This window comes from Bos mutus, chromosome 8 (genome assembly GCF_027580195.1).
Source record: "Bos mutus isolate GX-2022 chromosome 8, NWIPB_WYAK_1.1, whole genome shotgun sequence".
NCBI lineage: Eukaryota > Metazoa > Chordata > Mammalia > Artiodactyla > Bovidae > Bos > Bos mutus.
Window position 1 is genome coordinate 49,833,063 of NC_091624.1, and position 14,347 is coordinate 49,847,409.

Consider the following 14,347-nt stretch of genomic DNA (forward strand, 5'->3'; position numbering starts at 1 on the left):
AGGCAAGCTCACTTTATCTACCCGGGAGAACTCAAGTGAGTGCAGTGTCTCATCCAGCTCCTTGATCTCCTGCTTCTGCAACAGGAACTTCTCGGCCACCTGATCCCTCAGCTCCAACAGGGTCTGTGCAGAGAAGTTTGGGTTGGACTCTGAGAATGGGTGGGACACAGGGAAGGAGGAGCAGGAGCGGACACAGGCGGGGCAGGCCCCACCATGAGGGAGACGCCTACTTGGATGGTGTAGTCTTCGAGGTTGCTGTCGTTTTCCACCTTTTTGAAGAGATTGTTCACATCCTCATCAGACTCAGCCAGCTTTTTTAAAAGAAGTGCTCCTGGTTCCAAGATGAGAGGTTCCATTTCCTAAAAGAGGCCAGGGAGGGCGAGGGCTATGGTATCAACACCTCTGGGACAGGAAGGACTCTTCCCAACCCTATAGTAGGGAAGCGCCAGCTGTGGTCCCCTCTCAAAAATAGTAACTCGTAACTAGACCTAAAGAGTTAAGGTTTACTCATTGTTCCCAGCCATAGCACAAGGGCAGCACCATTTGGGACACATATCATGTGTGAGCCCTTGTCCTCAGACTCACTTGGTCCTCATCACAGCCTGTGAAGTAGGTGCTGACCTTATGCCTGGCCTGTGGTTGGTGCTCAACAAGTATTCATTAAAGAAGTGGCCTAAGAAATAATTCCAAGAGTACTTCAGATGAGGGAACTGAGGCTCAGTTAGGTTGTGTGACCACAGGCACAGAGCTCATGGTGAGAGCAGAGCTCACGTCCAGTTGGGATTTATTAGAAAAGTGATGAGCAGGCTGGAAGAATGCCTTCTTGGTGCTTTGGGTCTACAGCCATCTCCCAGGATCCAGGGAATTCACACAGAAAGTGGAGAGTGTGATTTAGGGCCTAGAGATATGGACCCAAAAGGGCAAAAAAGGTCTCTTTAGGGAATATTCCAGGGATCAGTCTGGTTACAGACAAGGTCTCTGGAAAGGAATGGGGAGCCAAGTAAGGGCAGTGCCTAAGGGCAGGACGTTTGGCCCATTGTTAGCAGGACTGAGCAGGGTGATCCAAGACTTGGCTTAAGCATCAGACCTAGAGTCCAATTTCCACTTGGCCCTTATGTGCCAAATCAGGCAGGACTTTCTGGGCCTCACCTGTAAAATGGGGGTTGTAACAGTACCTGACATATAGGGCTGTGCTCACCATCAGCACTTGCCATGAGCCATCCAAACATGACTCCTGCAATTCTGTCTACACCATTCCGTCTACACTGTGGTGAGCCACTGAGGACCTGGGGGGAGGGGCAGTGGGTGCTGTACAGAGCCCACCCTCCCGTTGGAGGCGCCCAGGAACAGAAGGGGAGTGAGAGGGAAAATTCTCACCATCCCAATCTGAGCGATCTCCTCCTTAAAGCTCGCCAGGGCACTCTCGTAGCCCCTCCTCTTGGAATCTCCTTGCTTTTGAAAGGTGGTGCTGCTGATCCTCTCAGGAACTAGAGAACAACAGAGGTGATGAGGTTGCCCTCAGAGCGTCAAGGTGAGGTCAGAGCACCCAGGGGAAGACGGCAAGTGCCTGGGTTCAGGAGATGCCCATCCCCAAAGCAGGCCAGCAGTATCAGAGTCTTAAGGAGAAAGAAGGTGATCCTTAAGTGCTATAGGGAATTAAGTCTTGCACATACAACTGAATGCTGGAAAAATGTTCCAAATGGTATGTATAGAATAGGGCCATCTAGGTTTTAATTAAAAGTTTTATAGAAGAAAATACATACACAGATAAGAATTACTGACACTTACCAGCACTTACCACTCGCTAGGTCTTGTTCTAAGTCAATTACTCCTCGGGATGAAGCTGAGAGGCAGGTTCTATTTCCCTGTGCCCTGCTGTCCCCTGAATACCTGTGGGACCCTGGACACTATGTGGTCTCTTGGGCAGTGGACACTCTTGGGAAGAGAATGCGTGCTACTGTGAAGGTGGACTTTTCACTTTCTGCTTTATCTCTTTCCTTTGTTTTTCTATATTGAGCAAGTACTACTTTTTTAATCACAAGGAAAAAGAGCTTCCATATCGGGATAAAGTCAAACTAGGGTAATGTGGTATGAAGGAAAAGAAAGAAAGAAAGTGAAGTCACTCAGTCATTTCTGACTCTTTGTAACCGCATGCACTGTAGCCCACTAGGCTCCTCTGTCCATGGAATATTCCAGGTAAGAGTACTGGAATGGATTGCCATTTCCTTCTCCAGGGGATCTTCCTGACCCAGGGATCAAACCTGGGTCCCCTGCATTGCAGGCAGACGCTTTACCATCTGAGCCACCAGGGAAGTACAATGTGTGTGTGAAGGTGTGAAGGAAGGCAATGTCAACTGAAAGATCCTTCCCTGAAATCACAGAAAATCGAGCTACAGTACACCCTTTACCAACTGGTCTCATCAGTCAGTGCTCCCTGTGCAGGCGGCCCCCTTCCTCCCCCAGCTCCCTGCACTGAGGAGAAGGTCCAGGGGAAAGGGTGACAAGGGTTCAAGGGACAAGGGTTCAGGGGACAAGGCTGAGGAGAGGAGGTTCAGGGGAAAGACCCAGAGGACAAGGCTGAGGGGAAGAGGTTCAGGGGACAGGCTGAGGAGAGGAGGTTCAGGGGAAAGACCCAGAGGACAAGGCTGAGGGGAAGAGGTTCAGGGGACAAGGCTGAGGGGAGGAGGTTCAGGGGAAAGACCCAGAGGACAAGGCTGAGGGGAAGAGGTTCAGGGGACAGGCTGAGGGGAAGAGGTTCAGGGGACAATGCTGAGGAGAGGAGGTTCAGGGGAAAGACCCAGAGGACAAGGCTGAGGCGAAGAGGTTCAGAAACAAGGCTGAGGGGAGGAAGTTCAGGGGACAGGCTGAGGGGAGGAGGTGCGGGGAAAGATCCAGAGGAGAGGGTCCAGGGAGATGGCCTCCTATGAGGCTGAGCAGAGGAACAGTGGGACCTGCAGGTGCTTCTACATTAGAGCTCCCAGGAGCTCCCCACGGAGCACTCTCTGCCCTCACAGCTGAACACAGGCTCACCAATGGTGTCCATGAGGCCCCGGACTTCTCTGGCGTCGATGGCGTTCTCACTCTCTTGAGCTTTTTCCTTTTTGGCTATTTGCTTTTCCCTGAGACACAAGCAGAGGAAAACACTGACCCCCAGGGGCCCCTCACCACCCCCTCCAGGGTAGCTCTCAGTGTCCACAGAGACCCTGGGAATTGGCAATATCCTGGGGTTATTATTGGTGTAAAAACACCCAATTCCAGAATGCCCCGAGGACGTGCCCCCAGCAAACACTGCCAGGGTATCTGCTGCCAGCAGACACACCACAGTCCTCAGATGAGAAGAGGGGCCTGCCTCAGGGAGCTTGCTCCGTTCTGGCTGCACACCGAGTGTGGGTGGTGGGCATGAGCCACCTTCCACATGTGGAAACTGAGGGCCACTGGGGGGTTGGTCAGCCTGGGAATGCTGGACCGAGGCTCAGCGTTCAGCAGGCCCTCATCTGCTTCTTCAGCAACCCATTAGATGAGGCACCTGGGGTGACCCCATTGTCCAGGGTGGGGGATGCAGGAGGGAAGTCCCTGGACAAACTGGCCCTGGGATTCCCAGATCCCTGCCTGTGATGCCCAGGTCCATGATCCACAGAGTTTGGGTGAGGGAGCAGAAAGCTGGGACCCCAGAACAAACTGTCTCAGCAGGGAGGACCAGGATGGGTGAGCACAACCTCAGCTTTGGAATGAAAATCCTGGAATGTGCTGTCCACAGGATAAGTGCCCCAGAAATGCAGTTCTCAGCAACACCTGCTGTGAAGCACTTTTCAGACATTGTCTGATGCAGTCCTCATGTACACCTACCACCAAGGGAGACTGCAGGGCGGCAGCTGATGGGGCCCAGGCTGACTCTCCAGAGGCGAATCTCTCAACTTTGTCAACCAAATGCCTCTGGACCAAGGCAGCTGCACTGCAGCCAGGGTACCCCGACTATGGGAGCTGCTTATGGCTCTGGCTTCTCGGTCACTTAATCCGTGAACCTGGGGACCTGGTTTATGCTAGTGGTGATCTACCCGTACCCCAAGTTCCTCTTCCACTCACCCAGATGTCCTGTCCTGGGTGAATGAATGCACAAGTTGACTGGTTTAGCTAGCTGAATTTTCAAGAAGGGGACAAGGCCCTCAGAGAGGTGCTGATGCTGAGTTAGTGACCTCAGTCACTTTGAGGGTAGCAGGGCCTGGTTGGTTATAAACACATCTCTCTTCCTGGGCAGGGAGTTGTGCTCTGGATTCACATCCACAGCAGAGTGGACCTAGTCGGCACCAGGAAGCTGGCACAATGTCAGCACCCTCCATGAGAAGTACCTTTCCCCAAATACTGTCCTGTGGGTGCAAAGAGCTCCTAACTGATGTCATATCCAGTTATGGGGATGATGGGTGGTTCAAGCCTAAACTAGGGGAAAAGGGGACCTTCGGGAAGCACAGGGAGACTTCAGAAGACCCTGGGCCTAATAGAGAAGAGGTCAGTGGAGAGGAGCCTGTCCTTTAAAGGATCCAGAGTTATAATCAGGCTGCAAGACTGTCACCCTGGGAGATGGGGGGATCATGGTCAGGTCCCAGTTGTCTGTGCCTCTGGATCCTTGCATTGGGCATCAGGGACATGGGCTGGAGAGTGCTGACCTCCTGTCTGTGCCTGGGCAGCTAATGGGTCTGCCCAACAGTGCAGGGTGCTGAGTCTCAGAAGCTGTAGGGGAACTTTGCCTGGAGAGACTCGAAGGGCAGGGCAGGGGAGAGACCTTCACCCAGCAGTGGGTCAATCCCTGCTCCAACAAGGTTAAAGGGAACACAAAGGCAGATAGAGCTGGACTGACTCCCTGTCCCAAAGTCCCACACCTGAGAAGCATTTATGGTTGGTGCAGAGATGAAAGAACCTAGGGGCAGCTCAGCTCCTGCTACATTCTCCAAAGTGCCCCCCACCGAGGAAAATGCAACCCCTCCTTTTCCTTTCTTCCTACTTGAGGAGTGTGAGCTCAGGGAGCTGAAATGGCATGTTTGGGAATCTCAAGTTCAGCTCCCTGCTTCCACCCCACTGGCTCCCATCTCAGGGAATGGCTGTCCATCCAAGGACTCAGGCCAGAGACCTAGGACTCTCAGGAACCCTCTTCTCCCACCCAATCTGTCACCTGGTGCCCTGGGTTCTGCCTCCAAAATAAACCCAAAGTGCCCTGCTGACCCTCTCACAGCCCTACAGAGCTGACATGGACTACCTTGGCCTCCTCCCTGGCCTCTCTACCTCTGCTTGCAGCCCCCCACATTCTGCACACCACTGCTTGAAAATCTTTAAAAAAAAAAACAACCCTGAGGGAAAGGGTAGGGAGAGAGGTGGGAAAGGGGTTCAAGAATGAGGGGACACATGTAAACCTGTGGTTGATTCATGTTGATATATGAATAAACTATCACAATATTGTAAAGTAACTATCTTCCAATTAAAATAAATTAATTAAAAAAGAATAAAAGAAACCCTGTACCCATTAAAAAAAAATGCAAATCACTGCTCACTAGTCACTCCAGTGAAGTTCAAAATACTGACTGTGGCCAGCAAGCCTCTCCTGGCCTCATCTCCCACTCCTCTCCCCAGGCCCGCTGATTTCTTCTGGAGAAGATCAAACTGGTACTGCCTCAGAGCCTCGCCCTGTGCTTCCCTGCCCTCATCCTCTGGTTTCAGTGGAAGTTTCCTGACTCCTGTCCCCCACCACCCTGACCTCGATGTCAGAACCTTTCCATCTTCGGGGAGACCTGCTTATTTATTTACTGTTGAGTTCAAGTTCCAGGAGTTTGGGATCTGCATACCTGGTGCCTGTCAAAGGGAGAGGGAGGGAGAGAAGGAAAAGCAAACAGCCCTGCAAAGTAGACATTATTATTATTTCCATCTCTCAGAGGAGGTACCTGGGATTTCATTCCCATCTGGTACTCATCTTGTGGGAGCTCTTCTTGAGTTTTTGAAAATCCTGACCACCCCTGGTGTGTGGGGTTGTGGCCTGGAAAGCAGGACCTACCTGTAAAGAACAGGGTTTTCTGTGGTCCAGTCATTGGGTAGGCTGCGCATCCACTTCCGCTGCCGAGGAGACATCATCTCGCCTTCACGGACATCCACCTTCTTCACCAAGGGCTTCCTGCCATCCTTTGGGATCATGGAACGCTCCACAGCTCGCTTCCTAGAGGATGCCAGGGAGCGGACCAGCTGCACCTGAATCCATGCAAGAACCCGGTGAAGGCAGCTGGAACTGTAGACTCCCTAGCACCCAGGCTGCCTGCGCTACCTTAGAAGCTCAAGTGCGAGCCTGCCAGCAAGAAGGCACTTTGAGGGAGGCCCTCAACCCCAGGGGATACCCATGAAGGAGGGCTCTCTACTCCCCATGTTGGTCATTCAGACATTTTTGGGAGGGCATCTTTTAAGAAATTTTAATGAGAACCAAGATGTGCATCCCATCATTTTTTATAATCACAAAGAATTGAAAAAATGGAACTGTCCAACAATAGGGGATTGGTTAAGTAAACCCAGTATCTCCATTCAATGCAATGTTAGGAATTTATTAAAAATGAGACTTACAAAGGATTTTTTATGACATGAGGAAATGCTTATGATATGATATACAACAAAACCTAGTAATTAAGAGCATAAAAGAAAATTATGATGAAAATTATACATTGTGATTTCAAAATTTTAAACCCATGGAGAAACAATGAGGAGAAAATATGCCAAAGGTTAAGAAGGGTTGCTTCCAGGGAGCAGGATCATGTGAGTAATTTCTACAGTCTCTTTATACTAATATAATTTCCAAGCCCTCCACAAAGAGCATTACTTAGGACTCAAAGTAGGAATAAAAATCCCCTTTAAATAAGCAGTACAGAACTTCAAAAGAAGGGTTTGAGTATGTTTTTCTTTTAAGATGTCATCTGTGCAGTTTTTTAGACATGACAAGGCAATGCCAACTACTTATATAATTATCAAGAGGGCATTACTTTAATAAATTACAGGAAGTCCTATATCAAAAACTAGGCAGCCACTAAACATTGTGAAGTACATGACTTTGCACTGACACGGAAAGCTCTCTGAGATACTGCAAACAGGGAAAAAGGAGGTTTTAAGGCACTGCTATAGAATCACACCCACTTTTTAAACAGAAAAATCAGAGATGCTTTCATGCATAGAAAAAAGATTCAGGACACCCAAAGGTTAATTTTGGCTATTTCTGAGTAATTTAAATTCTAATATAGATTTTGCAATTTTCAGGAACAGACATTCTAATTTTGTATTCCTACATTTTAGGAAACAATAAGAATTATTTTTCATCAACACAATTTCAAAGCCCTTATTTCATTAGGTTCCCAGGCAAGGAAGCCTTCTAAGGGAGGGAAGCTTCCGGGAAGCTGAGGGAAGCAGGGGACCAGGAAAGGGGAAATAAAAGGACAGGCCTACCTCAGCCTCGAAGATCTGCTGGTAGACCCTCCCGCTGGGAATCTGGGTCACCTTCCCCACGGAAGACATCTTGGCCTCGAGCTGGACACCCCTGCAGGGAAGCCGTTGTCTACGGGTTGGTCTCAGACCAGGCGGATACTGAAAAGCCTCTCCACCCGCCTCCAAGGAAAAGTCCTCCCTGGAGGACAAGTGTCTCCAGGCAGCCAGGCTGGGCGAGCCCACCGGGAATGAGGCACCCCAGCTCTAGCAGAAAGCATCAGAGCCCCTCTCAGGCCTCGGAGTTTATACTTTAAAAGAAAAATCGGAGGTGGGGGCGGGCGGAGGGGTGCGAAGAAGTAAAAAGGAAACAAACCTCAGGCACGAAAAACTGGAACTCACGAAGGCTGGTCTCCCAGCCACGCGCCAGGTGCAAATTCGAGATTGACTCTGAGGGCAAAGTATGACGGTTACTGTTTTGTACTTGACTCTTTCAAACTCTTCCGGGAAAAGTCAACGTACCCAAAAGGTGTCAGCGCAGATCTCAACCTGGCCTTGAACTCCTGACTGGCGCTGAAAGCTGTTCGAGGACCTCCCCCGCCGCACCCACCTCCCCAAAATGGACACTCGGGTAGGAGGAGGAGGAGGAGGGAGCTGTCTGATTCTGGCCAATTCCGTACCTACTGATTGCTGGGAAGCACAGCCCCCTCCTCTCACGCCTGCTCCCCAAGCCCACCAAGAAGCGGCTGCGGTCTCAGGACAGGCCCTCTAAGCCCCACGAAGTGGAGCGAGGCCCTGTCTTCAGGGGCCCGGCTGCGGCCACACCTGCAGAAAGTACCACTCAAGCCAGCCAGGGCGAGTCCAACCTCAACGGCAACAAAACCCATTAGGTCTCCAAGGCAACACAGAGGGGCGGGAGCTCCGCTGGCCCCGCCCTCACTTCCTTTCCAGGGAGGGGACTTGGTTGCCCTTAGGGACCTGAGCCCCCACGTGGAGTAGTGAAACTCCGGCCAGTTTATCTGGCAGAGGGATACCTCAGGGCTGGCAAGAGCATCCAGAGCAGCACACTGAATGTTCTGAAAACTAATAGGAGACAGGAGACGCAGCTCTGAGCCGCTGTGGTCAAGAAAAACCTCCCTATCTTCTTTGTCTTGGTTAAAACCAATCTCTGCTGGAAAGTAGCATAGAGTGGTGCTTGGCTACAAATAAGAAATGGAAAGCATCTCTAAAAGAGACCATCTCTTTCTCATAAGGGCTTAGAATCCAGGCCTCAAGAGTTGAATGGAATTATAATGAAAAGGCTAATTTATAAGACCTTCGGAGAAGGCAATGGCACCCCACTCCAGTACTCTTGCCTGGCAAATCCCATGGATGGAGGGGCCTTGGTGGGCTGCAGTCCATGGGGTCGCTAGGAGTCGGACACGACTGAAGCGACTTAGCAGCAGCAGAGGACCCTGAGTTCCATTCACCCAACTCACCATGCCATGTAACTCTCCTTAAATACAGATCTCACCTATTCACTCTTCCTCTCAAAAGGCCCTCACTGCGGCCCCCACCAAACCCAGCCACAGTCCCTAGATGACCATGGAGGCCCCCGCATCTGGCTCCCACCCTGAGTCTCCTACTTCAGCAAACTTCTCACCCTTCCTCACCCTGCTCCTCTGCTGGGATCCCTCTGTCTTTACACACCCCAACCCCCCACATACTTTCAGCCACTAACAGTGACAACATCCCATCCACCCAATCTGACCTCCTCTCCCCTTCTTCACCTCACCCCCTCTCCTCTGAATGTGCTCATACGTTCAGTTCAGTTCAGTCACTCAGTCATGACTGACTCTTTGCAACCCCATGGACAGCAGCATGCCAGGCCTCCCTGTCCATCACCAACTCCCAGAGATTACTCAAACTCACGTCCAGGGAGTAGGTGATGCCACCCAACCATCTTATCCTCTGTCATCCCCTTCTCCTCCTGCCTTTAATCTTTCCCAGCATCAGGGTCTTTTCAAATGAGTCAGTTCTTCGCATAAAGTGGCCGAAGTATTGGAATCTCACCTTCAGCATCAGTCCTTCCAATGAATATTCAGGACTGATTTCCTTTAGGATGGACTGGTTTAATCTCCTTGCAGTCCAAGGACCTCTCAAGAGTCTTATCCAACACCACAGTTCAAAAGCGTCAATTCTTCAGTGCTCAGCTTTCTTTATAGTCAACTCTCACATCCATACATGACTACTGGAAAAACCATAGCTTTGACTAGACAGATCTTTGTTGGCAAAGTAATGTCTCTGCTTTTTAATATGCTGTCTAGGTTGGTCATAACTCTTCTTCCAAGGAGTAAGCGTCTTTTAATTTCATGGCTGCAGTAACCATCTGCAGTGATTTTGGAGTCCAAGAAAATAAAGTCTGTCACTGTTTCCACTGTTTCCCCATCTATTTGCCATGAAGTGATGGGGCCAGATGCCATGATCTTAGTTTTCTGAATGTTGAGTTTTAAGCCAACATTTTCACTCTCTTTCACTTTCATCAAGAGACTCTTTAGTTCTTCTTCGCTTTCTGCCATAAGGGTGGTGTCATATGCGTATCTGAGGTTATTGATTTTCTCCCAGCAATCTTGATTCCAGCTTGTGCTTCATCCAGCCCAGCGCTTCTCATGATGTACTCTGCATATAAGTTAAATAAGCAGGGTGACAATATCCAGCCTTGATGTACTCCTCTCCCTATTTGGAAACAGTCTGTTGTTTCATGTCCAGTTCTAACTGTTGCTTCCTGACCTGCGTACAGATTTCTCAAGAAGCAGATCAGGTGGTCTGGTATTCCCATCTCTTTCAGAATTTTCCATAGTTTGTTGTGGTCCACACAATCAAAGGCTTCAGAATAGTCAATAAAGCAGATGTTTTTCTTGGAGAAGGCAATGGCACCCCACTCTAGTACTCTTGCCTGGAAAATCCCATGGACGGAGGAGCCTGGTAGGCTGCAGTCCTTGGGGTCATTAAGAGTCAGACACAACTGAGTGACTTCACTTTCACTTTCCACTTTCATGCATTAGAGAAGGAAATGGCAACCCACTCCAGTGTTCTTGCCTTGAGAATCCCAAGGACAGGGGAGCCTCGTGGGCTGTTGTCTATGGGGTCTCACAGAGTCGGACACGACCGAAGCGACTTAGCAGCAGCAGCAGCAGATGTTTTTCTGGAACTCTCTTGCTTTTTCGATGATCCAACAGATGTTGGTAATCTCTGATCTCTGGTTTCTCTGCCTTTTCTAAATCCGGCTTGAACATCTGGAAGTTCACGGTTCACATACTCTTGAAGCCTGGCTTGAAGAATTTTGAGCACTACTTTACTAGTGTGTGCGATGAGTGCAAATGCGGTAGTTTGACCATTCTTTGGCATTGCCTTTCTTTGGGATTGGAATGAAAACTGACCTTTTCCAGTCCTGTGGCCACTGCTGCATTTTCCAAATTTGCTGGCATATTGAGTGCAGCACTTTCATAGCATCATCTTTTAGGATTTGAAATAGCTCAGCTGGAATTCCATCACCTCCACTAGCTTTGTTCATAGTGATGTTTCCTAAGGCACACTTGACTTCTCATTCCAGAATGTCTGGCTCTAGGTTGGTGATCACACCATCATGATTATCTGGGTCATGAGGATCTTTTTGTATAGTTCTTGTGTGTATTCTTGCCACCTTTTCTTAATATCCTCTGCTTCTGTTAGGTCCATACCATTTCTGTCCTTTATTGTGCCCATCTTTGCATGAAATGTTCTCTTGGTATCTCTAACTTTCTTGCAGAGATCTCTAGTCTTTCCCATTCTATTGTTTTCCTCTATTTCTTTGCATTGATCGCTTGTACATTGGTTGTTGTCAGATGCAGGAGTTAAGGGCATCCTATTGGAGAGTGTTTCCTGTGAGGAAGGCATGGCCTCCTATCTTTCATCCAGCTTTGATTGCCCTCAGCACAGTGTCCTGCACATAATTCAGACACACTGAATGCTTCCTGCTAAATGCAGGAACACCTGGAGTGTCCTGGCCTGACTTCCAGAGGTGGCTCTTTCCCACACACGCACCCAGAGTTCTGCACGGCCAGGGCGGAAGGTACTGTGGTGGATGCTGAACCCAGCACAGATTTCCTACAGACCTGGGGTTCCTGACTCCTCTCAGAGGGATCCCTGTCCCAATTGCTCATAAATGCTACTACCTATGACAACTTCCTTAAACAAGTGGTCATTCTGTCCAGACTACTTTCAGAACTTAAGAAACAGTGAGTAGAAAGCCCTTTTATTCCCGTTCTTTGGTCCCAGGTTTTATTAACAAGGTGAAATATTATAACAAGTGATTGGACTCATTTTAGCTGGAAACAGAGAAAGTATGTTTACCTGAGGTTACGGATGAAAAACACGGTAAAAAATCGGAAATGTTCAGGAATTATTTGCAGTTAGCAAGATCTCTGTTTTGTTGAGGAGGTCCTACTGGCTTGGCACTTGTACATCAGAAGCCATATTTTCCCTGCCCAGATGCTTTCTGGCACATCCATAATGTGGGGGTTTTTAATTTTTTAATGTATAGATACAAATATGTAGGCATGGATATATCAGGTATGATGTTTTGTTCAGAGTAAGCAACACACATTGTTTAAAATAGAAAAAAAAAATTGAATGGAGAAAATAAAAATAACCCATAATATCACTGCTGAGACTTTGCCTTCCTTAATTCCCAAATTTCTGGGCCTTTGTGTTTGGGTTTGGATCAAACATGAAAATTTGTGTTTGGCTTTTGGATGGCATTTGCATTACCCCTCTAACTCAAAAGTGTTATAGTTGGAAAGAATAACCAGTTGGGGATCACCTGGTGAGCCCACCTCCTGTGTTAGAGAGGCACAGGAGGTGAGAGACAGGGAATGAAGGAGTGAAGCCAGTCCACCTCCTGTGTTAGGGAGGCACAGGAGGTGAGAGACAGGGAATGAAGGAGTGAAGCCAAGCCTTTGGACTCTCTTTTCCTGCACCTTAACATCATATCTTCCCCCATTTGAAAATGTCTCTTGACTCGAACCTCATCCTTTTCCTTCCTCTTCCATAGGCCATCATCCATCTTCTCTATAGTCCATAGAAAGAAGACCAAGAAGCACCACTCAAAGAGCTAATATTTATTGAGAGGGTTTAATAGTCTCAATAACTATGAGAGGGGGTACCACAATTAACCCATATTACAGATGAAGAAACTGAAGCTCAGAGAGTTGGTAACTTGGCCAAGATCTCTGAGATAGGAAATGGTTAAATCCAGGATATGAATCTAGACCATGTAATTCAGAGTCTTGAACCCAACACTATACCATCTGACTTTGGGATTTGCCAGAAAAAAGTTCTGGATCCAATTGATAGGATTTTTTGCGTTGAATCATAGTACATGTACTGAAAAGTATGGAAATCATAAGTGTATAGTTTAATAAATTATCCAGGGGGAAACACACCGGGTAACCAGTACCATAAGAAGTAGAACATTACCAGCTCTCCAGGAGCCCCCCATATGTACCCATCCCAAGTCACTGCCCTTTCCTCCCCAAGGGTAGCAGATACTCTAACTCCTGAATTAGTTTTGCTTGTTTTTGAACTTCAGTGGAATCATACAGAATGTTGGACTTTTATGTTGGACTACTTTCATTATATTTCTAAGTTCCAAATATCTTTTTTAATGTGGCTGTAGTTCACTTTTATTTCTGTATAGCATTCCATTACAAAAATATATAACCCACTGCATAATATTTATCCTTTTTATTATTGATGTACATTCCAGTTTAGAGAATTACCAAATCATGCTGTTCTGAACATTCTTTTGCATGGTGAACATATGTAGGCATTTCTATTCTATTTCTATTCATATTTTCATATATTTAAGGCTATTTTCATTTCTTTTTGTGTGAACTCTGGGTTCATGTCTTTTGCCAGTTTTTCTACTGTGTGTCTGTTCTTTTTCTTATCAGTTTCTAGGAGCTGTTTGCATTTTTGGCATGTGAGCCCCTTTTTAATATGATTTGCAAATATTCACAGTTTATAATTTCTTCCTTTTTATTATGAAGGTTGGTTTGGGTTTTTTTGTGTGTGTTTTTGTTCATTTGTTTTGCTATGTATTGTTAAGATGTTGCTAAGTCGCTTCAGTCGTGTCTGACTTTGTGAGACCCCATGGACTGCAGCCCACCAGGCTCCCCCGTCCCTGGGATTCTCCAGGCAAGAACACTGGAGTGGGTTGCCATTTCCTTCTCCAATGCATGAAAGTGGAAAGTGAAAGTGAAGTCGCTCAGTCGTGTCCGACTCTAGCAACCCCATGGACTGCAGCCTACCAGGCTCCTCCATCCACGGGATTTTCCAGGCAACAGTACTGGAGCGGGGTGCCATTGTTAAGATGTTACTTCTCCACAAATTGACCCATAGATTTATATAATCACAATAAAGTATCTAAGCAGATATCTAGTGAAAGTGAAAGTCACTCCGACTCTTTGCCAGCCCATGACTACACAGTCCATGGAATTCTCCAGGCCAGAATACGGGAGTGGGTAGTCTTTCCCCTCTCCAGAGAATCTTCCCAATCCAGGGATTGAACCCAGGTCTCCCACATTGCAGGCAAATCTTTACCAGCTGAACCACAAGGGAAGCACAAGAATATTGGAGTGGGTAGCCTATCCCTTCTCCATATCCCGACCTAGGAATTGAACTGGGGTCTCCTCCATTGCAGGTGGATTCTTTACAAATTGAGCTATCAGGGAAGCCCATATTTGTTCAGATATCTGGTGAACACTGACTATTCAATTTCAAATTTTCCATAGAAATGCCAATTACCAAGAATAGTCAAGACAAGCTCAAAGAAGAATAAACTTGGATGGCTTACACAACCGGATATTAAGCCTTTGTATAAAGCTACAGT

The 14,347-nt window shown here is 47.8% G+C and overlaps 1 protein-coding gene across 5 annotated transcripts in view; it reads right to left on the minus strand.

Annotated features, from left to right (window-relative positions):
• Positions 1 to 8,291, minus strand: part of CCDC180 (coiled-coil domain containing 180) — a 56,609-nt gene extending 48,318 nt beyond the window's left edge. For 4 of the 5 annotated variants that reach the window (XM_070375612.1, XM_070375610.1, XM_070375613.1 and 1 more), the window contains exons 1-8: positions 8,118 to 8,291; positions 7,814 to 7,887; positions 7,462 to 7,552; positions 6,038 to 6,228; positions 3,031 to 3,119; positions 1,378 to 1,487; positions 231 to 359; positions 13 to 123 (exon numbers count right to left, since the gene is read on the minus strand). In XM_070375612.1, coding sequence (XP_070231713.1) covers positions 13 to 123; positions 231 to 359; positions 1,378 to 1,487; positions 3,031 to 3,119; positions 6,038 to 6,228; positions 7,462 to 7,530 — 699 coding nt within the window. In that variant the 5' untranslated portion in view covers positions 7,531 to 7,552; positions 7,814 to 7,887; positions 8,118 to 8,291. The remainder of the gene's footprint in view (positions 1 to 12; positions 124 to 230; positions 360 to 1,377; positions 1,488 to 3,030; positions 3,120 to 6,037; positions 6,229 to 7,461; positions 7,553 to 7,813; positions 7,888 to 8,117) is intronic. The other variant, XM_070375611.1, reaches the window with a different exon arrangement.
• Positions 8,292 to 14,347: the final 6,056 nt, after the last annotated feature.